The sequence below is a fragment of the Macrotis lagotis genome, chromosome 1 (genome assembly GCF_037893015.1).
Source record: "Macrotis lagotis isolate mMagLag1 chromosome 1, bilby.v1.9.chrom.fasta, whole genome shotgun sequence".
In the NCBI taxonomy this organism is placed as follows: Eukaryota; Metazoa; Chordata; class Mammalia; order Peramelemorphia; family Peramelidae; genus Macrotis; species Macrotis lagotis.
The window spans coordinates 726,179,378-726,206,307 of record NC_133658.1 but is presented as its reverse complement, the minus strand read 5'-3'; the positions used below and the strand labels follow the sequence as shown (position 1 = coordinate 726,206,307).

The 26,930-nt window shown below is 35.2% G+C and overlaps 1 protein-coding gene across 6 annotated transcripts in view; it reads right to left on the bottom strand.

Annotated features, from left to right (window-relative positions):
- Window positions 1–545: 545 nt before the first annotated feature.
- N4BP2L2 (NEDD4 binding protein 2 like 2) overlaps window positions 546–26,930 on the bottom strand; it is a 97,044-nt gene continuing 70,659 nt past the window's right edge. For 4 of the 6 annotated variants that reach the window (XM_074216070.1, XM_074216074.1, XM_074216072.1 and 1 more), the window contains one exon: window positions 547–25,198. In XM_074216070.1, the coding sequence (XP_074072171.1) occupies window positions 25,038–25,198 (161 nt within the window). In that variant the 3' untranslated portion in view covers window positions 547–25,037. Of the gene's footprint in view, window positions 25,199–26,930 lie in introns of all 6 variants that reach the window. The other 2 variants (XM_074216071.1, XM_074216075.1) reach the window with 2 other exon arrangements.

Below are 26,930 nucleotides of genomic sequence, written 5' to 3'. Positions count from 1 at the left end.
GATTGATATAAACCACTCCATTTTGATCAAATTTACCAATTACAAAGTATGACCCGAGCTCTTATTGTAGCATAGGTTTAAAACAGTTGGCTTTCTACAGTGTCTCCTTTTTAATTTTAATTGCCCCAAGGACTTTCTGCTCTTCATCTTTAGCTCATGTCTCAAGAGAGCCACTTTTATCTCATCTGAATAGCTGTGATTTTTTTTTCTTTTTAGATTTTTTCAAGGCAGTGGGGTTAAGTGGCTTGCCCAAGGCCACACAGCTAGGTTATTATTAAGTATCTGAGGTCAGATTTGAACTCAGGTACTCCTGACTCCAGAGCTGGTGCTCTATCCACTGCGCCACCTAGCTGCCTCGAATAGCTGTGATTTAATAAGCACACATTCCATCTTTATCTCTTGTAATGAGTTATATATATATATATATATATATATATATATTTTTTTTTTTATATTTATATATTATATATATTTTATATTTATATATATTTCTTTTAATGAGTATAATTTTTTTAATTTAACCAGTTATTTTGTAATAGCAGCATTCATTTCCATTTTTCTCATGTAACAAATGGCATATATATATACATTATACTATATAGATATACACAAATTATATATATTATATATATACTTAACTTATTTTAAAAAACATCCTAAGTTTGCCTCACTTTTTTAAAATTTCATTATTTAATTTATATTTAACATCTAAAAAAATTTTGAGTTCTAAATTCTTTCCCTCCCTCCACTTCCTTCTCAAGTCACTTAGGGCAGCAAGCAAGATGATATCAATTAGTCATGCAAAACATTTCTATATTAGTCATAATTTTTAAAGTGAGAAAATTACACTTCAATTTACACTCAAAGTTCAGCAGTTCTTTCTTTGGAGGTGGATAGCATTTTTTGTTCATGAATTTGTCTGGGATCATAATATTAATCAGAACAGCCAAGTCTTTTCCAAAACTCTTAAATCATTGATCATTGACTTGATCATTATAAACTTGTTTATCATAGCAGAATTGTTTTTACTTTGCACAATGGTCTCCCAATTCCTCTTACTTCACTTTGCATCAATTCATATAGATTTTGCTATGTTTTTCTGAAACCACTCTCCTAATTACTTCCCATAGCACAATAATACTCCATCACGATCATACGCCACAGCTTGTTGAGCCATTCCCCAATTGATGAACATCACCTCAATTTCCAGTTCTTAGCCAACACAAAAAGAACTGCCATATTTTTATATATTTAGGTTCTTTTTGCTTTTCTTTGATCTCTTTGAGATTCAGACCCAGCAGAGGTATTTATGGATCAAAGGGTATGCATAGTTTAATAGCCCTTTGAGCATCATTCCAAATTGTTTTCCAGAATGGTTGAACCAATTCAGAACTCCACCAACAATGCCTTAGTGTACCTATTTTTCCCTCATCCCCTCCAGCACTTGCTATTTCTGATAGGTATGAGGTAATACTTGAGAATTGCTTTAATTTGTTTTTCTCTAATGACAATGATTGAGAGCATTTTCATATGAATATAGTTTTGATTTCTTCTTCTGAAATGCCTTGTTTATATATCCTTTGATCATTTATCAATTGAGGAATGACTCTTAATTTTACAAATTTCACTTTATATTCAGTATATAATTCAGAAATTACGCCTTTACAAAGAAAGTTACTGGAAATTTTTTATAGCACTTCATTTTAGCAAAATGTAGTTTCACTGATTATCACTGTTAATTAGATTTTTTCTTTTTCTTTTTTCGCAATCATGATTGCTATCTCTGCCCTTTTTTTTAAGTTAAGTTAAAGCATATTAGATTCTTCTCTAACTCTGTGTGTCTTCTGTTTCAAGTTTGTCTCTTGTAGACAACATATTGTTGAATTCTGGTTTCTAAACTATTCTGCTTTCATTTATACCATTCACATTCACAGTTATGATTACTAATTTTATGTTTCCCTCCATCCCATTTTCTTCTGCTGCTTCTTTCTCTGTTTTTATTCTCTCTCTCCTCAAAACTAACCAATTCTTCCCTTATTCTGTTCTCCTTTTTCTCTTATCCACTTTCCCTCCTATTTCTCTATTGTTTAAGTTACATTTCTGTATATAATGGTGTGTATATATATTCTTCCCTCTTTAAATTAATACCAGTGAGAATGAGGTTCAAACATTATCACCCCCATTTCCCCTTCCACTGTAAAAAACTCTTCCTTGCATACCTCTTTTATGTGAGAATTTTTTTTATTCTTCATCTCTCTTCCCATTCCTAGTGCATCCCTCTTTCTCAGCCCTTTATTTATTTAGGAGATCATTCCAATTTAAACTGTTTACATCCAGACCCTCTGGCTATATAAACACTTTTTAACTACCCCAATAATGATAGTTCTTAGGAGTTACATGTATAATCTTTCCATATAAGGAAGGTGCTCAGTGGAATCTTTTAATATCTATTTTATCATCTTGATCTAAGATATCAGGAAAGTTTTTCATGATAATGTCTTGAAATATGCTATCTAGCCTCTTTCTTTGATCCTGACTTTTAGGTAGTTCAATAATTCTTAAATTATCTCTCCTTGAACTATTTTCCAGGTCAGGTTTTTTTCCGATATGATATTTCACATTTTCTTCTACTTTTTTCATTCTTTTGACTCTGTTTCTTGATATCTCATGGAGTCATTAGTTTCCACTTGCTCAATTCTAATTTTTTAAGGAATTATTTTTCTTCAGTGAGATTTTTGTACCTATTTTCCCATCTGTCAACTTTTTTTAGGTTTTTTCAAGGCAATGAGGTTAAGTGGCTTGCCCAAGGCCACATAGCTAGGTAATTATTAAGTGTCTGAGGAGGGATTTGAACTCAGGCACTCCTGACTCCAGGGCCAGTGCTCTATCCACTGTGCCACCTAGCTGCCCCTGTCAATTTTTTTAAAAGGATTTCTTTTCTTCAGCAATTTTTGTGCCTCTTTTCTAAGATTTTAATTTTCTTATCATAATTTTCTTGAATCACCCATTTCTTTTCCTAGTTTGTCCTCTACCACTCATATCTTTCTCCAATTCTTTCAGGAATTCTTGTTGATCTTGCATCAAATTAGTATTTTTCTTTGAGGCTTTGGTTGTAGCTATTTTCACAATACTGTCTTCTTTTCAGTTTGGGCCTTAGTCTTCCCTGCCTCCATAGTAGCTCTTTATGGTCAATTTTTTTTCTGTTTGCTCATTTTTCCCCAATATATTTCTTAACTTTGAATTTTATGCTAAAGCTGGATTCTGTTCACTTTGGAGTAGGAAGGCACTGTCTTGTGCTTCAGACTATTTAATGCTTCTATTTTCAGTGCTAGTCCTGCAAGTTTTTGCTGTTTCCAGGATGGTGTGAATCTAGGAGAGGTATGGTCACTGGTTTCCTAGTCTACATGCTGGTCTTTACCTAGGAAGGGCCCCAGATACCCTGTAGCCATAAGTATTAATGCTTTCTTTGCCTTGGAACTACAGCCAGGATCCCTGCTCCATTGTAACTAACCTCCAGTGCTCCTTTCTTCCCTGGAAATGTAACCCAGCATTGCATTAAAGAATTGCCATTAGTGACCAGTGCCAGCAAAGGGTGTCCTGCAATCTCTTTCTCAACAGTTACCTGAACCCCTTACCATCTCTCTAAAGTTGCCACTCAGCAGTGGCTGTAGCTGCTGTTGCTACTGAGGTATTTATGAATTCCAATCAGGCTTCTATCCCAATGTTACAAATTTTTCTTGCTGACATCCTAAGTTGTCTTAGACTGGAAAAATATCTCACATTGCTCTTTTGTTGGTTGTGCTGCACCAGAATTTGATATGAGGCATTATTTAAAGTTGTATGGAAGGGAATGTTAAGAGGTTTCAGTTAGGTTGCCTCTAATCTGCCATCGTCAGTTTGTCTCACCCTGAATAAATGGCAGGAAGAGTGCTGGGTGGCTGTCTCATTGTTGGTCTATTGGTTTTGGCTGGTGAACAAAAAGAAGTAGTCATGTAATAATTTTGGTACCCTAGATGGGACTGTAGTAGCTCAGATTCTCCCAGATCTGCAACACTTGCAACTTTGCAGCATGTGCTAGATGAATTCACCTATTTGGAGACCATTGGAGAAGGGGAAAGAGGAGGACTGATAAAGTTGCAGTCTATCTCTTTTTTTATCTAAATTTTGATTCAAAAGGACAGGCTAATATTTTGTGTATTTTGTTTATTGATCTTTCTTTTGATACTTTGATAGACTAATAGTCTATTTCCTAGCCCTTTCCTAAACCTCTTGGTATAGATATAAATTTGACATAAAATCTCAGATATCTATCTATCTATCTACCTATCTATCCCCATCTCTGTGGGGTCACTTTAGTTTTTTTAATTATTATCTTTATTAGGGGTGCAAACAGGTCATAAATTTCAAGTGGTCAGTGGTCAATAAATATTCCTTAATCATAAATCTGGCAAAAATCTTAATATCTATTTGAGTACTCAGTAGTCATGAATTTGAATTAGGAAAATATTTCAGGGATGTCTAAGTCTGTACTCATTAACTCTGTCCTTCTAAATGGCTACTATGTGGAACTTTCAATAATGAAATTTTTAAAATTCTAAAAAAGGTAAAATAGAGATTTAATGCCTAAAAAACTGAATTATTGTTTTATTTGAGTAAACCTTGAAGTGCACAAATTCTGTCGAATTGTTAAAATAATTCTTTTTGAGAAAAGAAAAAATACCTCATGAAGCTTCACCATATAATGTGTGCTAATCTCCTTTGTGACCATCACTTCTTTCAGCATCTAGTGTATCTCCTGTTCTTTTTCTTCCACCTTCAACTTGTCCCTCATTTTCACTCTCATTTTCCCTGATTTTAACTCCTTTTTCAGTTTTGACTTCTCTTGGCTCTTCCTCCCTAACTCCACTTTTACCCTGATCTCTCTGTCACCGCAACAGAAGAATAGTTCTGGAAGGATTTCTCTCCATTTGCCATACTCTAGAAATACAGGCACTCCTGAAGTAATATCTCATTTCCTTATAGAATGATTTAATATCTCTCTGCTATCATGCCTTTGGGTAGTTAGGAAAACTCTCCTCTGAAATCTTCTAAATGATGACTTTAATCTTCAAAGGCCAAGTGAGAAGAGAAGAGAAAAAGGTAAAAAAGGGATAGAGACTCAGAGGCAGGGAAAAACGAGATGTAAATGTCAGTTGTTGCAGTGCCCTGCCCCTTCAGCAAGACTCTAATCAATACCAACCCTCTGCCAAATATAGAGGAGAAATGTTTAAGAGCGCAACAGTAATTACTGTTAACAATTCTAGCAGATAAATTATTATTCATAACATAATCTTTGCACTGAATGGTAACTGCTGGTTTCACCTATTATAAGAGCAAAAAAGACATTTACCCTATACTGGTCATTGAACGCAACTAGTACAGAAATCCAAAATTGGTAGGCCAATGAAATAATATTTTTTATGTAAGATAATTCAGAGATTCACCTAATTGGTTTAGGGTATCATTTCAATCTTTTAAATCCATAGTATTGTTTTGTGTTAGTATTATGCTTATAATTCCTTGCATTGAGATTTAGAAAGTTATTGGATTGAAATGATGTTAATATATAGCATGATACCTATGGTGTATATTCATTTGTAGTGTAATTCATAGTAACATAGAGTTCATTTGTATTATCAAATGATTATTTCCTCTTTTGATATGAATTAAGTGAAATTGTGAATTTGACCCATCACTTGTTTGAGACTGTTACTTATAGGACAATGTCCTTATCATTTAAAACTGTGTTAAGCATTCAAAAGAGTATATTTTGCTTTAAAATGACTAATGATAATTGCTTAGTATTTGTAAAAAGTACAAAAGACCTTGGAAAGTTCCATCATGTGGGAAATTCTTTGAGGACTTTCCAGGTCCTCTGAAACTTTAGCTTTGGGAAAGTCAGAAAATCTAATCATCTCTATGAAAAAAAAAACCTGTTTATATGTCAATAATGAAAGCATTGTAAATTTTAAAATACTAAATTGATTTACAAAGCAGCTAAGATTCCCTCTTCCAACACAAACATTCATAGCCAAAGAGAGTATTACTTAAAAGTTTGCTTGTAGTATAGAATTACTTTATATAATGAATTGTCTGAGTACTGCTCATGAAATCTATGAAAACTAACTGGATAAATTGCATCCAGAGTAATATATATTGAATTTACATCTCTGAGCCAACTTAATATCTATAGACCCCAATTTAAAATATTTCCTTTTCTTCCCTAGGGGGTTATATTGGAAATGTTTAACATATCCAGGATAACAGTGTCTTTCTCAGTTTTGAGTAGACTATCATGCATTCACTTCATATATTTAAAAAAACCCAGAGAGTGATAATTTTCTTAATTTCTCATGATCAATTTTTAAATAAGGATGAAACAAACAAGGAGAAAAAAATAAAAGGCTTATAAAAGATCTTGTATATACTTAATAAGCATTTGGTCATTTCAGTTATGTTCAAGTCTTCATAACCCTATTTGGGGTATTCTTGGCAAAGATACTGGAGTAGTTTGCCATTTCCTTCTCCAGCTCATTTTACAAATGAGGAAATCAAAGCAAGAGGATTAAATGCCTTTCCCAGGGTCATATAATCATATATTGCACAGGTCTTGGGCAAGGTAGAAAAAACAAATGGTCCATGAAAATTAGAACTCTCTCTAAAAATTTCAGCTTAGTTAAAAGTAATCTAATCTGATATTCTTTATATAGTCTTGATATTTCTGAGGTAAATGCCATAAGGTTTGCGCTGGATTTCACCACATGAACTAATTACTAGAAGGTCAATGTAATTAGGTTTTGTGAGGCCTTATTAAATTATATTATTAGTATATTTTTATTAGTATATTCAAATATCAACAAGTGGCATTGCATGCCTTGGAACCTGGAAAATGGATCTTCTAGAAAAAATACTTATGTTAACCTACTCTATAAACAAGGTAGAAAGGTCTATCCCATTGTAAGCAGATTTATCTGGATAGTTTGTGGAAAGCAGTTTAGGACAGACCTCTCATAATTTACAAGAAACAGACAACTTCATGAAATAAACAGCTAAATTCAAGAAAATGGAATGAGAAACATATATATATTCTCTTTTATCTTTTGCCCTCTTATAGAATTGTGTTTATTGTATATAATCTCTTGGGTTACCCTAATTCTTTTTGGAAAGGTATCAGATTTGATAAAAAAAAAAAGCTGTTAATAAAATCTCAGTCTGTGGCTGGAAGCATCTTGGGTCCCATAAAAAGGCTACTCTTGTAACCTAAGTTCCTACCTTTGAGTGTGGATAATTTTAACAAATAGTCACTACTGTTCAAAACAATAGCTCTAGGAGTTGTGTAGGTAAAGACTTAATTTTGGAAATTACTATGTTTCTTCAGGCTTACTAAGAAATTGTGTTCAAGTTGTCATGTGTATGTGTGTGTGTCATATATGTCCTTATTTCAGAACAATTGATATTGCCTCCTTATTTTTTTAAGAGAATGTCCTGGGTTTTATATATGTTGGTCACATGTTTTTGTTTCATGATCACTATAACCTCTCTGGCTTAAATTGTTTATTTTGCTTTACAGAAGCAGATGGTCTAAGAATAAATTTAATCCAAGTAAAAAAAGGCAAATGTTAAGAAAGTATTGTTAAGCACTGATATCACCAATTTTAAATTCACTTTTTGCTATGTATGACCCCAAACAATAAATAAGTAGATGGACAAATAAATTTATATATTTCTATCTACATCTACATATGACTAGCTAATTTATAAGAGACACATTCTCATTCTGGTTAAGTATTTCTCACTTTGAGTGAATATAGCTGCATTCTTATTGTCTATCTCTTCATATGCCTGGTTTATTAGCAGTTGCTAGTCAACAAACTCAACAAGAACTTGTGTGACAACACAAATGCATCAAAGGATCTAGGCAACATGCTAGAAGTCTTTTAATGCTTCAGAGGGTAGCAATGTACCATTATGTACCAGTATAAAACTGGTCTGCCTCCTTTTCCAGGCAATAATTTACTCAACAAAGGTCTTTTACACTATTTTTTGAAAAACCAACACTGTTAAAATGTTGTAGAATACCTATGTTATCAGGACATAATTAGTTCTGATCCCCCCCCCCCATTAATGTTGATTATCTTCAATTCAAGCTTTTTTTTCATAGCTTGATACATAGGGCATGAACATGAGCTTCCTGAGAACAAGGACTGTCTTTTGCCTTTCTCTTCATATCCTTAAAGCTTAGCACAATACCCATAGTACATAGGAAGTGTAGTATAAATGCTTAGTAACTGAGTAGCTTAGTAACTGATACAGCATCCCCACAAAGATATTGGCATTCGTGACATGTGCTTTTTTTTTGGCAGCGAGCAGTTTAGGTTCATTAAGAGAACACTGAAATGTTCCAAATGCAATTCTATCAATATATGCTTCTATTTGATTCTGAGCCTAATTCACTATCCAGCTATGGCTTCAGTACATATGTTGATGACTATGAGTAGCCCATCTAGTTACATGCTACAGTGTAGGAATTGTTCTTTTTTTAAAAAAAAATCCATATTTTTTTCAGGTTTAAACCAATCTCCCTTGTTCTTTCAGGTTTCACAGAGCAGACTTTGTGCTTTACAATTTAAACAATGTCATTTTGGGCAACTAGGTGGCACAGTGGGTAGAGCATAGGATCTGGAGTCAGGAAAACCTGAGTTCATATTTGATTTCACATACTTACTAGTTGTGACTTTGGGCAAGTCACTTCACCCTTTGCTTCAGTGTCCTTATCTGTAAATGAGCTGAAGAAGAAAATGGCAAACTACTCCAATATCTTTGCCACAAATGGGGTCATGAAGAATTGGACACAACTGAATAACAATAAAAACAATGTTATATGTAATAAAAGAATTCAGAGGGCCTTCAATAAGGGAATTATTTCATTTGGATTGTGTGTAGAATTATAGAATTTGAAGTTAAAAGGGACCTCAGAAAATATTAAGTCCAATCCTTTCTTTCTTCAAATAAGAAAAGATAAGGAACAGAAACAGGAAAGGATTTGTCTAATGTCAGATATGTAAGAACAGAGCAGGAATTCAAAATCCAGGTTTTCTAAACTTCAAATTTAGTTTTAGTTTTAGTTTTTCCTTTTTCTATCACACCTCGGATGAGCATATATTTCTTTAATATCTTTCTTGATACTTGGGAGTTACTGGACAAAGGTTTCTCTATAGTCATATTTGTTTGGGTCTCTCCTAAATTGTAATTTGCGTACATAAGAAACTTTGAAAATAATCTTCAAGACTGAATTTTGTTCTATTGAATCAAATTTATTTTTTAAAATGCACGAGACCAAAATGACCAGAAAGGACAATGATCATTGTTGGAAGGGATGTGGGAAATCTGGGACACTAATACATTGTTGGTGGAGCTGTGAACTCATCGTACCTTTCTGGAGAGCAGTCCAGAACTATGCTCAAAGGGCAACAAAAATGTACATACCCTTTGATCCAGCAATACTACTACTGGTTTATACCCTGAAGAGATGATAAAAAAGGGTAAAAACATCATTTGTACAAAAATATTCATAGCAGCCCTGTTTATGGTGGCAAAAAATTGGAAATCAAGTAAATATCCTTCATTTGGGGAATGGCTTAACAAACTGTGGTATATGTATGTCATGGAACACTATTGTTCTATTAGAAACCAGGAGGGATGGGAATTCAGGGAAGCCTGGAGGGATTTGCATGAACTGATGCTGAGTGAGATGAGTAGAACCAGAAAAACACTGTACACCCTAACAGCAACATGGGGGTGATGATCAACCTTGATGACTGGCTCATTCCATCAGTACAACAATCAGGGATAATTTGAGGGTATCTGTGAGGGAGAATACCATCTGTTTCCAGAGAAAAAACTGTGGAGTTTGAACAAAGACCAAGTACTATTACCTTTAATTTATTTTATTTTTATTTTTTAGCTTTTTGCAAGGCAATGGGGTTAAGTGGCTTGCCCAAGGCCACCACACAGCTAGGTAATTATTAAGTGTCTGAGGCTAGATTTGAACTCAGGTACTCCTGACTCCCGGGCCGGTGCTCTATCCACTGCACCACCTAGCCACCCTGTCTTCCTTTATTCTTAACCAAATTTTTCATCATATTTTGGAAGCAGCTAGGTGGCACAGTAATCTGGAGTCAGGAAGTTGTTGTTGTTCAGGAGTTTTTCAGGGGTGTCCAACCCTTTGTGATTGCATTTGCAGTTTTCTTGACAATTATAATTATCAAGCTTGGTTCCCAAAAAGAGACAGGGTAACAAACCTCCCTCCATTCTCTAGAGCAAAGGAAACTATAGATGTAGAATACTGGATACACTTTTAAACTTGACATGTTGATTATCTGCTTTTTGATATGATTATCTGAAGAATGACTTTCTTGGTGGAAAAGTGTATATATATATATTGAGGGAAGGGATATATTGAGAAATGAGGGTGATATAAAAACAAAAGATAGCAATAAAAATTCTTTTTCAATACTGGTAAATTTGGGTAGAGATTATACTCCAATAACATATAGCATTGAAAACCCAGTGACATTTACATGTTGTGATGAAGGGTGGAGTAGGACTTCAGTAAAAGATGTTGCAAGTAGTTTTTTGAAACATATTTTTTAAAAAAGAATGTAAGTTCCTTGAGATCCAAGACGGTTATGCTTGCTTCTGTGTTTTGGCAATGCCTACTTCATAGCAAACCCTTAATAAAAAATTATATTATTCATTCACTTTCAAAAAAAAATTAAAAAGTGTAAATATTTGTTTTGTTTTGGTTTTTTATTGTTTAATGGAGGAGGGGGAAAAACAGACAAGGGAATGTATATAGCTGAATTAGAACAAAAACAACAAATGATACTAGAAATTTTCTACCCAATCCTATAGCTTCATTTCGCCCAATGTTTCTGATATTTAGATTTAGTCAAATGACCACTTTTCAAATCCTTCACAAAAATCACAGAATTTAAGAGTTGATGGAAACTTCAGTAGCCAACTAGTCCAACACATTCTCCTTAAAGGACACATAGCCTTGCTTGAAGGCTGGGGGAGGAGGGAGAGAAGGAAGAAAAACTAAAACTCTCTGAGACAAGTACATTCTTCTTTTAAATAGCTCTAATTGTTAGGAATATTTTTCCTTTCTATCAAACTCAGATTTGCACTTTGCAAAACTATCACTAATAGTTCTGTCCTTTGTGCCCAGGCAGAACACTCAAATTATTCTTCCACATAACAACTGTTCAAATATTTGAACAGAATTTTCCTAATGCCTCTTAAATCTTTTCTCCAGGCTAAGTATCCTAGTTCCTTTAACAAATTCTTATTTGGCTTAAGCTCAAATCCTTTATTCTATATACCCTGGCCTCTACCCTCTCTAGCTTGGCAATAGCTTTCTCAAATTGAGACACCTAGAAATAAATGAGTGTGCTCTTACTGCTAGATGCTGTAATTCTCTTAATTCAGTCTAAGACCACATTAGCTTTTTGGACTGCCAGATCATGCAGTTGACTCATATTGACCTTGTACTACACTAATCACCTCCTGCCCCCAGAATTTCCAGACAAACTGCTGTCTAACCATGACTTCCAAAAGTGATTCTTTGAACATAAGTATCTTTCCTAAATTTTAACTATTAAACTTAATTCACAATTTTAGCCTGTCAAAATGTTTTTGAACTTTGTTCATCTACTGTATTAGTTAGTTTTCCCTCAAAGCTTTCTCATCTCAAAGTTTGATAGGATGCTATTTATAAAAATTTTAGGCAACAACACATCTCAAACCATTCATGAGTGTTCTTTTGGTCTGGCCTTTGATCATTTCTTAATCCACCTGATTTTATTACTGTCTAGTACTCAACTTTCTTTGTCCTCTAGAATAATATGAGAAATTCTGTCAAATACTCTTCATGTCCCTGTTTGTTTGTTTTTTTTTTGTCAAAGATACCAGAGTGCTTTGTTATTTCCTTCTCCAGCTCATTCTACAGATGAGGAAACTAAGGCAAGCAAGATTAAGTAACTTGGCAAAGATCACACAGCTAGTAAGTATGTGAGGTCAGATTTTGAACTCAGGTTCTCCTGACTCCAGGTCCGATCCATTGTGTCATTATATTTATAGAATTCTCTTCACAGATAATTTAGTAACTCTGGCAAAAGGAGATATTGAAGTTAGTCATGACCAATCTTTGATGAAGGCTGGATTATTGTGATTATCATTTCCATTTTTGGACATTCATTAACCTCTTCCATTATTTAGTCCAGAATCTTTCTAGGAATCTAAGTCAAGTTCACTAGTGTGTAGAAAAATTTTCTTCCCTTCTTTGAAAAACAACATTTGCTTTCTCTAATTCTCATTCCTTACTGTCTCTCAGAGATCACACTAACAATTGCCCCACAATCTTATGTACCAGTTCTTTCAATACTTTAAGATGATCTGTTGGCCAAGTGACTTGAACTGATGAAAGGGCCCCTGGGTGTTCTTGCAAAGAAAACAGAAACAAAATAAGAGCAATTCTGCTCTGTCTTCAATTATTATCACCTTCTCTTTTTTTTACCAGGAGGCTCTATTCCTTTTCTGATGTTTTTCCTTTTCCCTAAAGTAACTACTTGTTTTCCCTACCAACCTCAACTTATCCTTAGCTTTAAGCATCCTGAAGTTACTCTTACACAGAATTCTATACTTTTGTATTCTTTCCTTACTTGCCATTGCTTCCATAGTCCATATTTGTCTATTTTAAATCTTAATTTAAATTTATTGATTTCTCTAACCTCTATATTTTGTATTGTTTTTTTATATAACTTCCTTTTTTTCCCTCTTCTTTGGAATTGTTTCTTTTTTGTGACTTTGGAATTTCACTTTTGAGAGCTTTACATTTCTCCTATTGCTGATTTCTTCAACAGAATTTTAAGCCAAGTGATCCTATCTGAGAAATGACCACTTATCCAGGACCTGGACCAAGCCTGTTTTTGGTCATGTTTTTATATCAAGGAAATAAGTATAATTTTAACATGAGTGATACAGTAACTGAACATCGTCCCTTATTCAAAAGAATTAGAGTAGGTAAAAAGGGAATAGAACAGCCCTATGGTTCTGATGTTATACTTGTGAGGAAAATGTCACCAACCTGTTAGGGAAAGCCTACCAGAAAATATGTGAGTAAGGATATAGCAGGAGCTAATTGTGTGATCTTACTGTGGGAATATACTATAGAAAAACCACCTGGTCAAGCTGAAGAAGTGGAAAATGAATTCTAGATAGAGATCATAAAAAATAGCACAGAACCAAAATGTAATTGTGGAGGATTGCAACTATCTGGGCATCTGTTTGGAACTTTTTTGCGATAAAAGCAGAGCATCTGAAGCTTTCTTGACCTAGTTTGTTGGTAATTTTATCTCAGAAAATAGAAGAAACACATTTAAAAAAACTGGCCAGATGACAAAGAGGAACATATCAAAATAGAAAAACAAAACCTTAGTATCAAGTGCTAGTACCATTCAAGAGGTCCTAAAAATTAAGGAAGATGCTAATTCAACTCTGGCATATCCTAGACTTTAAGAATTTCAGAGAAAAGATAGATATAATTCTCATATTTTAAGATGAAAAATGGAAGATGAAAAACTATCATATCACAGAGACTCCTCTCATAGAGTGATTCCTGTTTCATGAAATGAGGATCTTTTGACTTTGTGCATCTTACCATACGGAACCCCAAAACTCACAAATCTCTCTTTGAAAACAAGTGCACAAATTTACTTTGCTTATAGAATTAAAAGATAAATTGATCATACTGGAAATTCAACTTATTGGCAAGTATGTAAATCATTGTTTTTAAGAAAAGAATTAGTTCAACCAAATAACCACTTGGCATCATAAAATTAGCCTCTATTTCTAATAATAAACAGATAGACACTGCAGTTGTACAGAGAAGACATGTCCACAGAAGAGAGTGAATAGAGGTAAGGCTCATAAGAAGGGGGAAGACACAGAGTTAGAATATTAGGGACAGAAGTGAAGGTTGTGACTTGCCATCTAACTCCCTTGGAAAGATAGACTAGGACAATAAAGAGAGAAAAATGACAGTGGAAAATGTTCTTTGAGGTCCTCTCCCAATCAAAAAGAGAAAAAAGATTTTTAAAAACTCATACATACTATTACCCAACACTAAACAAGAAGTAACAGCAAGAAAGAAAGAGGAAGAGAAAAATACATAATAAATTACCCTTCTCTAAACAATGGCAAAATGATTTAGAAACCCCCCCAAAAAATCCCTGTCTCTACTCTTCATTACATATACACAACTTTTTTTTTTCAAATTGCAAAATACAGTTATTACTGACATCCTTTTTTACCCCAGGGTATGAATTTATGTAGAAAAACTCTGTTCTAGCCTCTTTCACTTTTAGCCTTGAAAATATGCTTCTTTTTTACACTAAACAAGTTAGATAATTGCACAAAAGATCATTATAGAACTCTTAGGTATTTTCTTCAAGGATCATTCCAATTTACTCTGGAGCTTTAGTGACCTACAGGAGACTAAGTTCTTCCAAATTTTGGTCTGAGATATAAAAACTGACAGTGAATAGTTTGGGGAAGGGGGAAGGGAGATCTTGGTTTCTTTTAACACTACTTTTTTCCTAGGTAATATTTTGTTCCAGAATTATTTATTCATGCCCTTTATCTTTATACTGACCAGGAGGTATAATGGTTAAGTTTGTGATCAGCAAGATTGGGGCACTGTCCCTTTCAAGGGACAAAAAAAAATCTTCAGAAAAAATCCTACCACCACTTTTGTGATTTTGTTATTCCAAACTTATTCCAGTGCTCCTGTAGACATATATGTAAGACCAGAGGGTAGTAGGGGTTAAAGTGGTGGTCCTGAAGTCAGAAAGACCTGAGTTCAAACCTGAATCCTGACACTCTCTATGTGACCCTGGGCAAATCATTTAACCCTTCTCCCTCTGTTTTCTCATCTGTAAAATAAGCTAAAGAAGGAAATGGCAAACCCCTTCAATATCTTGGACAAGAAAATCCTAAAGGAGTCACAGACTTGAATATGACTGAATAACAGCATGTCTTTTCCCCCTTTTTTTTTTTTTAGGTTTTTTCCAAGGCAAATGGGGTTAAGTAGCTTGCCCAAGGCCACACAGCTAGGTAATTATTAAGTGTCTGAAGCCGGATTTGAACTCAGGTACTCCTGACTCCAGGGCCAGTGCTCTATCCACTGCGCCACCTAGCCACCCCTTCTCCCTTCTTTTGTTGTTGCTTTTCTGCATGTTTATGAAATTTTGTTTTTTTTTGTTTTACTGTCCTATTTAGTATTTTATTTTTCCCAGTTACACGTAAAAACAATTTTAACATTTGTTTTTGAAACTTTGAGTTTCAAATTCTTTCCCTTCTTTTCTTCTCACCCTCCTTCATTCATTCAGAAGGCTAGCACTTTGATATAGGTTATACATATGTAGTCAAGCAAAACATTTCCATAACAGTCATGTTGTGAAAGAAATTATAGGGAAAGAACCCTTAATTTTTTAAAAAAAAGTATGCTTCAATCTGTATTCAGACATCATCAGTTTTTTCTCTGGGGATGGATATTATTTTTCATCATGTCCTCCAGAGATCAATGGGCTCCTTAACACTGATAGAATGTAAACTTCTTGAGAGTAGGGAATGTTTCATGTTTGCCTTGGCATCCCTAACAGTTAGCATGATGTATCTTTTAAATTTTTTTTATTTAAGCCAACAGGGTTAAATGACTTGCCCAAGGTCACACGGGCAATTAATAACTGTCTGAGGCAGAATTTGAACTCAGGTCCTCTTGACTCCAGGGCCAGTGCTCTATCCACTGTGTGACCTAGCTGCCCACTCTAATGTATTTATTAATTAATAATAGCTATTAAACACATAGCAGGTACTTAATAAATGTTGATTGATCTAAAAAAAAAACTACCATATTTCCCCATGTATAAGACACATCCTTTTTTGAAGAATTTGGGGGGGGGGTCTAAAAAACTGAAAGTGTCTTATACATGGGGAATGTATAATCAATGTGGATTTTTTTTACTTGCATTTCCCACTTTTTTTGCACTTCTTGTCTTTGTGCTCATTGTTTTGCATTTGTTACAGGTATATTAGGTTACATTTTGCCATGTTCTGCCCAGAAATGACTCAGAAAAGATTTTCAGTCAGTGCTGAATTCAAGTTCAAAGTGATCCAGTTTGCAAAAGTGAATGGAAATCTGTTCTGCTGAACATCAGTTTGTCCTCCTCCAACTAAGAAAACAATCTAAGACTGGCTATGGGAAGAAGAAACCCAACTGAAAACACCATGGCAGAAGAAGGTTATGAGAGGCAAGTCAGCCAAATGGCCTGAGTGAGAGAAGAGATTGAAGAGATGGATTGAAGAGCAAAGGGCCATTGGAATCCCTGTGTCTGAAATGATGGTTCAGCATGAGGCCAGAAGAATTGCTGATGAAAAAAGATGTGGCTGACTTCAAAGGAGGGCACAAATGGTGCTTCAAGTTCATGAAACAGAACGGACTAAGCATGTGTCCATGCACCAGATTTGCCCAAAAGATGCCTGAAAACTACGAGCAGAAGATCCTTGAATTTCATGATGAATAAAACGAGTTCAATAACTTTATGTAATTTTTTTTTCAAATTTCAGGCCCCAAATTAAGGTGCATCTTACACCTGGAAGTGTCTTATGCAAAGGGGAAATCTGGTAAGTTGCCTTGAGTCACAAGCCTGCAGTAACTGCTATTACTTTGTACACAGTCCATTTCACTTTGCATCAGCTCATTAACTCTTTCCAGGTTTTTCCTGATCATTATTTCCCCACAGCATAGTAGTATTTCATCACCATCACACATGACAATTTGTTCAGTCATTCCCCAAATGGCAGGAATCCCCTCAATTTCCAACGCTCTACCACCAGAAAAGAGCTGCTTTAAATATTTTTGTATATATCCTTTTTTTAAAATCCCTTTTGGGATACAGACCTAGTAGTGGCATTGCTAGTTCAAAAGGAATGCCTGGTTTCATAGTCCTTTGGGCACAGTTCCTAATCGCTCTACAGAATGGTTGAATCAGTTCACAACACTAACAGTAAATTAATGTCTCTTTTTTCCCCATATTCTCTCCAACATTTTTCATTTTTCTGTCCTATCCTCTATTAACCAATTGAATAGCTATGAGGTAGTATCTCAGAATTGTTTTAATTTGCAATTATTCAATCGATAATGTCTTTCAGGAGTACACTATTGAAGAGCCTGTTAGCACTGAAGAACAAAATTCTGTCAACACTGTGTATTGTGATTCCAATAAACAAGCAAGCAGCTAATTCAATTCATCTCTCTACATAGAGCTCTCTGATAAACTTATATTTTAAAAGGACAAATGTAACTGAAAATAGAGGCATACAACCAAAAGATCATGACTCAATAAAAAATCTCAGAATAAGAATAATAAAGGTAATAATTAGCTGAGGCTTATGAAAAAAGACTATGGATAAAAAAATGAATTGGCTTTGGGTTTGCTTTTTTTTAAAAAAACTATATTCAGGAAAAAGGGTACATGGGCAATGTTAATGATCAAGAGAGAGCAGAACTAATTAACTCCCATTTTGTTTCCATATTCTTTTATGAAAAGTAAATTAGCTTCTGAATGAAAAGGGTTCATTAGGTTATTTGAACCTAAACTTTGAATAAGACCAAATCACTTATTAGGGTAACCTTAATTAGTTTTATCTAATACTTCAACATTTACAAAGCATTTTTCAAACCTCAAAATGTTCAATCAGTCTTCAAACATTAGGCACTCACTCTATGTCAGGCACTTGGGAAACAAGGAATCAAAACAACCTCTCCTTTGAAGGCCCTTGCATTCTCCCAGAGGTGGAATATCAATAGATCAAACACACACACACCTTGAATTTGAGGCAGATAGGAAGGAAGGTCACTAGAAGTTGGAGGATCAGGAGCACATATATTGCAGGCGTGGAGGATGGTCAGAGAAAAGTCACTAAGAGAGGAGATTTGTGCTGTGAATGAAAAACTGGGAGAAATCTAGGGTGTAAGAGTGGGAAGAGGAACAATGCAGAATGAAACTGGAGAGAGAGAGAGAGAGAGAGAGAGAGAGAGAGAGGGGTTCACTGGCAGAAGAAGACTCTCCAAGCCAAACACAGGAGTTTTTACTTTATTCTAGGAGCAATCTGGAGCCAATGGAATTTCTTGAGGACCTAGACCTTGTGCTTAAGGATAGATTGGAGTAGGAAGAAATCAGAGGTCATCATAAACAGTTTTTATAAGAAGTGATAAAGGCCTGAATTAAGATGATGTATGAAAAGAGGGGTCTGATCCAGATATGTTTGCAGGGCAAAGGAGAGGAAGGAATAAACTGTAGTTCTCTCAATATACTGATCTTTCTTTGGTTGGCTGATCATCTCACTGGGTTGGAGGGGTAGGGGCCACACCCGGGCCAGATCCCACTAGCTTGTACTCTTCTTTAGGCCTGGGCTCACCCTAGCTCCCAGGGCTCACCATCCTGGTGCCAGACTTAATGTGAACACCCCTTTGACTTTAGCACTGCAGGAGCTCAGAATTCTGGACCTCAAAAAAGATCCACCAGCCTAGCCCCCTCCCCCATGCCCAGCCTACTGTGGGAATTCCAAGCACTATGGTAGAAAAGAAGATATTCTGAGAGGAATTTTTTTTTTTGGCCCCATTTGACAATACCTTCCATTTGTATAAGTATATAAAATACATGAATTCATCATCAGGAAATTTCATTATCCTGCAAAGTTTCAATCTGCTTGGTACTCACTTCTTAGGATCCTATAACCCCTCTGACTGTACCATCTGACAGGAGGGCAGAACCCTGGACCAGATTGTTTTTGAACTTCATACTCTGACTCTGGGTACTTTCCTATCTCTCCCTTCCTTCCTCTATCTTTTTTTTTTTCAATTTCTTTTTGTTCCTAAACTCCTGAAGAGAAGGGATTTGTTTTTCCTTAAAAGACTGTAAGATCCTTGGACGGGATTGTCTTTTTAATTTGTATTTGTATTCCCTGCACTTAGCACTGTGCCTACCTCTTAGCAGGTCTTAATAAATGTTTACAGACTGAATTACATTTGTATTACATTTGCACTTTCAGTAATAGTAACAAAAGTACTTTCATATTCATGATCTCATTTGATTGGCATAATCTTATGAAACAGAGGACAGGCACTGGTCCTGAAGTGAGAAAATCTGAGTTCAAATCTGGCCTCAGACACTTGTCACTTACTAGCTATTTGCCCTGAGCAAGTTATTTGATCCTGACTGTCCCACATCCAGGGCCATCTCCAGTAGTCCTGATTCATATCTAGCCACAGACCCAGATGGCTCTAGAAGAGAAAGTGAGGCCGGTGATTCAGCACAGCATCCCCTCACTCAAATCCAATTCATGTGCTTGCCTTGGAGTCATCTCCCTGATGTCATGGTCTTCTTCGAGAATGAAGGACAAACATTATTATCATCACCATCATCATCACCATCAAAATCATCATGAGACAGGCAGGGCACATAGTAGTTCTCTCTCTGTTACAGGTCAGAAAATGGGACCCAGAGAGATAACTTCTCTAAAGTCATATAACTAAAATATGGCATTGTGGGGTAGAACCCATGTCTATAACCCTAGAATTTGGGGCAGAAGGACCTTAGGGAATCTTCTAATCCTACCCCATCATCTTAAAGAAAATGATGGAAAATATCATTGACATCCAGAGAATGAACTAGGGAGTCTGAATATAGACCAAAGCATTCTATTTTCCAATTTGTTAAATTTCATTTAACAAAATTTCATTTGTTTTTTCTAACCCTCTCATGGATTTTTGTTCCCTTTTGTTCCGATTTGTCTTTCACAACATGACTAATATGGAAATATGTTTAATAGAGTTATACTTGTAAAACCTGTATCAGATTACTGATTGTCAAGGGGAGTGGGGGAAGGAGGAAGGGAAAAAATGTGGAACTCAAAAATCTTAGCTAAAAAATGAACATAGAAACTATCTTTACATATAGTAGGAACAATAAATAAAATTTGAATGAAAAAATAAACTGAGACCCTAAAAAACTCATCCATATGATTGTTAAACTATTGTCAGTGATCTTTGAGAAGCTATGAAGAGTGGTTCTCTATGACTAGAAATGGGTAAATGTGGAGGTGATCTTCAAGAACATAAGTGAATAGATTCTTTTAATTATATCTATGAATTTAATGAGCCCATCAAAATTTCTGAACAGATTATTAAAAAGGTGATTTGTAAACCATTTGGAAAGAAAAATAGTAATCACTAATCATGATGAAGAGGCTCACTAAGAAAAAAATGCCATTTTCATTGTCACAGAATTTTCAAGTTGGAAGGGATAATAAAACTATCTAGTTCAGATTATATCTGAATATGAATTCTCTCTATAACATTTCCAAAAAGGAATCATCTAGATTTAACACCCTTTGGTGAGGTGAAAATCTCTCCTCAATCTTCTTCTCTTTGACTTGCATGCTACCTTGGCCCTCTAGGGCCAAGCAGAAAAAATTATTTGAAGACAGCTTTCATGTCCACATGCCCACCCCAAATTTTTCTCTTTCTCAGCCTAAGCAACCCTTTATATGACTTGATGTCCAGTTTCACTTCCCAATGGACACAGTCTACCTTGCCAATAAAATAAGGGATAGGGACCGGGTATTACTTTATTGGAATAAGGAATTCTCAGTATAGAGATTATTGATATAGCATTGGTATAGGGGAAACTCACTCTGTCCAGGGTCACATTTGTTAGAAGTGGGGCTTGAATCCAGGTTTTCCTGGTTTTGAAATCATGTATTTATCTACCATGCCATGCTATCTTCAACTTGTGAATATTTTTCCTAAAATATGACACCCTGAACCGATGCTCTTTCTAGATACTATCTGAACAGGACACCTATTACCTCATTTCCTCCCAAGACTGAGTTTGAAGAAGTTGTATATACATAGACTAACTTAATTGTACTGAGGCCTTTGATAAAGGATCACATATCTTTGCTGACAAGATAAAGAAAAGTGGGTTCAGGATTATAATGTAATTGGGTGGATTCATAATTGCCTTAATGAGAAGACCAAAAGAATAATCAATATCAAGGCTCAGGGGCAGCTAGGTGGCGCAGTGGATAAAGCACTGGCCCTGGAGTCAGGAGTACCTGGGTTCAGATCCAGTCTCAGACACTTAATAATTACCTAGCTGTGTGGCCTTGGGCAAGCCACTTAACCCCATTTGCCTTGCAAAAACCTAAAAAAATAAATATCAAGGCTCAGTCCTCAGCCCTAATTTACTGAACATTTTTTATGAGTGACTAATATAACGCCACACCTATGAAATTTTCAGCTAACATGAATTGGAGGAAGATAGCTAATATGTCAGATGAATCACACTGCTTCCAAAAAATGACTCTACCAGACAGAATAAGGGTCAGAATTCAGAGAGATGAAATATAAAGGTGGTATAATCTTGAAGCTCCTGGTCATCCTGGTCACACTTTTGCAAATGCTTTCTGGTATCTTATCAATTCCCTTCATAAAACATGTTACCCAGCATTCCAGATAAGTCTGGTCAAGGGAACTTGCCATTGTTAATGCAATCTAAGATCCAATTGCTTTTTTGGGTTGTCATATTATACTGTTTGTAATCTAGCAGGACTCCCAAGTACTTCTTCAAATGACCTGCTTCCTTTTTAAACTAGAAACAACCCTTTGGCTTTTTTTTTCTTTCTTAATTGGAAGGAAATGAGCAAAGCCATTTATAAAGCATTACTAATGTAGAAATACAGTCTTCAGTTAGATTATCTTTAGTCAAATGAAAATCCAGATATGGTCTCAGCTCTGAAGTGTCTAATGAAGCTGGAAAGGTAAAAAATACACACATGAGAATTACAAGAACTAATACCAAGAAAACATATAAATAAGTGTGCATACACCAGTATAGAGATATTTGATTCTTCTATTCAAGTCAGCACCTATATAGTTAAATTGTATATTCCCCTCAACAATGAGCAATTGGTTCCCTGCATTTTAAATCACTTTATTTTTTTGGACAAGTGCATTCCTTAGGTATTAGATATATAAAAGAAATTCTATGTATAAAAAAATCAGTCTAAATTCTGTTTTTGTTTTGTTTTTGTGTTTTAGGTTTTTGCAAGGCAATGGGGTTAAGTGGCTTGCCCAAGGCCACACAGCTAGGTAATTATTGAGTATCTGAGGTCGGATTTGAACTCAGGTACTCCTGACTCCAGGGCCGGTGCTCTGTCTACTGCGCCATCTAGCTGCCCCCTGAATTCAGTTTTAATTGGACAATTACTTTGAAATTCTCTTTTTTTAGGAATAAAATGTAAAATTTTAATATTTGGGGAGTTAATCTGAGGCAGCCAGTGGTACAGTAGGGGCTGGAATCAGAAATCCCTGAGTTCAAATCCAGCCTCAGACACTGACTAGATATATAACCTTGGACGTGTCATTTAACCTTTGTTTGACTTGGTTTTTTCAACTATAAAGTGGTTGTGAGGATGAAATGAGATAAGTGCTTAGTGCAGTGGATGGTATAGTGCTATATAAAATGCTGGTTATTATTACTGTCATTTTAAAACTAAAATAGAATGAAGGATAGAACACAATATCTTACTGTTGGACTTTGGTACAGCATTCTGACCTGTCCTTGACTGTGCTATGTAACATTTTTATCAGGGATTTGGACAAAGGAGAGATCTATGCTTACCAAATATGCAGATGGCAGCAAGCTGGGGTGGAAAGACTGAGGCTGGTCAGTACAGGGAAGAATGGAGGTAGGATTCAAAAAGATCTTGGTGGATTAAAAGCATTGGGTTGAGTATAGTAAAATTAAACTTAATAGGGGGTTAAAGGAGGGTTAAAATCATTTTTTTTGCAAGCACAGAAGGAAAGAGGCATGACTGGACTGTGGTCTGTCTGAAAAGGATCAGGGTTTTGAGTGGACCAAAAACTAAATATTAATGGGCAGTGTGATGTAACATTCGAAAAAAGTTAATGTGACCTTATGGTAAAAGAAGCATAACTTGCAGGTGTAATAGGGAAACTGGCCAATGAAAGCACAGTCTTTGAAGCATGCTCAATGTTCTTTGCTTGTTTGCAACCATATGGTGATTTGTTGAGCCTAATTATATAGTAGAGCAGTCCTTTGTCTTCATTTCAGGGCAGACACAAATATTCTCTGTTGTCTGCAAGCTTACCGGATAATGAAGAAAAGTTTTTAAGTTGGCTGTAGAGATAAAAACAAATGGCTATTGAACCAGTATGCACACAAAAAGCTTGAATGACAAAATCTCTTCCTCTTCCCTGGTGGCAAACTAGGCAAGAACTTCTATAAGCCTTCAAATGCAGGGAGCAGAAGTGGCAATGGCAGCTTCCTTATCTCCCCATCCAGATGCCATGTGGCTATGAATTCATGTCTGATACTTCTTTTGTCCATGTATATCTGTACTAATTTTAGGTGAATGAGTGTTAGCGAAAGTTAAAGTTGGGTTTCAAAAGATGAGAAGAGTCAGCAGAGGTCCAGCAACTGAAGTCCATAGCAGAACTTAATGATAGTTACATTGGCAAGTGTCATGAGGAGTAAGCCCTAAAGAGTAGTTTGCTTGATCCATCTCAGGAAAGAATCAACCCAGCCATGGGGAAAAATTCCTCTATTTATGTCCAAGGATGTGTTGGTAAATGTTTAACAAATAAACTCCTCCAAAAAAGTACACACAATGCACTTTTAAATTTAATTTGCATTATTAACATTTTATCCATTGATTTCTTAAATCTAAACAACTAATAAAATAATAAATTCTGATTTGTAGAATTTTTTATTTCTGAGGAATAAATGCTCATGCTGAAAATTTAATAATTCAGTTCAAGTCAGCCCTACTATATCCCTATTTATGCTACCTGAGAAGTAAATTTGATGGCAAAATGTTATATAGCAACCATTAAGTTCAATATTCACAGAGACTGAAGAGGCTTAGTTTGCAAACTATTATAATTTGATTCTTGCTATATTTTCTCAGAAAATACTCCACTGTAAAAGCTTATTAGCTAAAACTAACTGGTCAACTAATAGTGAAGAAAACACATAAGATGGGGATTTGTGAATGATAATATTAGAGATAACCACTCCAAGTCCAGAATAGCAGCTTTCCTCTGGGGAGCAGTCTTGCTAGTCCAGGTTTGGACTGGGAAGGAGTTCCAGAGTTTAATAAGGGGATAAGGAGGTATCATCTGCCTGCCCCATACCCTGGTCATACTACCTCTGAAGGTACTATATGTTCAGTTCTGCATCTCATAGTCTGAGAAGGACATTAATAGGTGGGAAAATGTTCAGTAGTCTGATATATCAGGAAGATCCTTCAGTTCATGCTAGATGGGACTCAGATGGAGGAATTAGAGATGTTTAGCCTGAAGCAGAGAAGATATGGTAGCCTTGTTTAAGGATATGAAGGTGTATGAAGAGGAAGAAGAGTTGCACTTATTCTTTGGCTCCATGGAGCAGTACCAAGAGCCTTGGGGGGGTGCCAACAGACAAATTGAAGCTCAACACCAGGAAAAATATTCTAACAATTACAGCTATATAAAAGTGGATAGGGCTACTTCAGGTAGCAATGGGTTCTTCAGGTAGAGGTTGAACAATTAATTTTTTTTGAGTATGGGATGAATAGGAATTCTATCAGGCATGGTTGGACTTGGAGCTGCTGAGATAACTTCCAACTCTTAAATTTTGTGATTCTGTAATTAACCCCTTCCCTTAATTTTCAAATTCTTTAAAATATAATATAGCCTATAGAGAAATTTTTAGTTTTGATAAATATTTGGGGATTTAGAGACTAGTAAAACAAAATCCTTTCAAACTGTTACCTTTCTCTTCAATATAGCATTTTATTCATATGAGTCTTCAAGAATGGCTGGATGTGGTATCCAAGATAGGGCTTGTTTTGGTGTGGAAATTATCCTTTATATCAATTTTGGAAAAGTTTGTTTCTGAAAGTGGTTTAAAATATTCTTGACTCTCTTGATGATCAAGTTTCTCAGTATCATGAAGGCTAGTTATATCAACTACAAAGGAAAAAAAACTGTAATTTAGGGTCAGTCCTAGGCAAAATTGTAAAGCAGGTGAAATTCGTCTTTGGTACTCCACTTTTGGCACCCAATGTCCTCCCAATGCCTCCCAATTTCCTTTGATCTCTAGATGCAGCTGCCTTCCACCACCTTCCTCAAACCAGGAACTACCCTTCCCATTCAGGGCCCCTTTCCCTAGATCATGCTACACCTCTTCCAACCAAATAGTTTGCCACTTCAGGACTCAGCAAGTGAATATGACATTTTGGTAGATATACTAAATTCAAATAAATAATTAGCAAATAATGTAAGTTAATATTAATTTATAGTGATATAAATGATTAATTATATGTTTATATATTAATTATATGTTTATACATCATATATTATAAATATTATATCATATATTAATAAGCAAGTAGTGTTTATATTTGTTTGTTTTTATGGAGACCATATGGAGACAATGTCTTAACATGTAAAAAAAGAACTGACTGTGAGAGAAATTTAAGTAACTGTGTCAGGTCAATGGGAAAGATACATTATGTCAAGTTGGGCCTTAGGGAATCTGAATGTCTATTTATTCTCTGTTGTCAACCTTTATTTTCTCTTTCTGCCCCTTAGTGCCTTCAGAATTTTCTTTTTTTCACATTCTATAACTCATATCTTACTCAATCTGAACTGACCCTCTGTTATGTCCTCTTACAGTCCTCTTTCCACCTTAAAATTATTTCTAAGTCCGAACTAATATCCCACCTTCTACAGAAAGCCTTTCCTAACCTTTCTTAATTCCAATGTTTTCCTATTTATTATATATAAGTATACACACACACACACACACACACACACACACACACACACACACATATATATGATATATTTATTTGCATGTTGTCTTCCCCATTGAAGGTAGGGGCTGACTTTTGTTTCTTTTTTTTATCCCCGAGAACTTAGCACAGTGCCTGGAAAATAGTACACACCTAATAAATGTTTATTAATTATTGATTGATGGAACTTTCTTTCTTCCCCAACTTCCATGATTTCTTTGCTTATTTTTTCCTTACCAATTCCCCCATAACCTCTCATCTTTTGTCATGTAAGATATAGCCCAGATTCCCAAACGGCCCCAAATTTCTAAGTTTTTCTCTCAAATACCTTAATTCTTCCCTCCCCCTCTAAGTATTATCTTCTTCTTCTAAGAACCCTAACTCTCTTTTTCAACAAGCAAAATATATAATTGAAAATGAAGAATGGATAGACAGTAGGATTTTAGAAATAAATTAGCTTAAATAAATTAGTTTTAAATGACTGAAGATAACATATGGTGTATGTACAGTACATAATTTTCTTATCAGTTAGAAGCAGTCCTCTAGTTCTGTGCATACAGAATAAGACAGCTGTGTTTATTTCAACAATTGGCATTCAAACAAATGTATAATGTGTTTATTTAACATCCACTTGAAATGAAATTTAAAACATATTCTCAAGTGAACATTAGCTTTTCTATATTTTTAACCTATTTTCCTAGGGCCTTTAAACATTTTTTTTTCTTAATCATTTATCCACATTCAAAACCCTTACTTCCAAAAAACCAAAAACAAAACCTAACTCTTCAAACTCTTGAGAGAACGTCATAAAATATGTTCAACCCAATAAAGCTAGGAAAATAAATTCAACAGCAACAGTATCAACACATATATTATGGTCCAAAAAAAGGAACTAAATTTGGAGT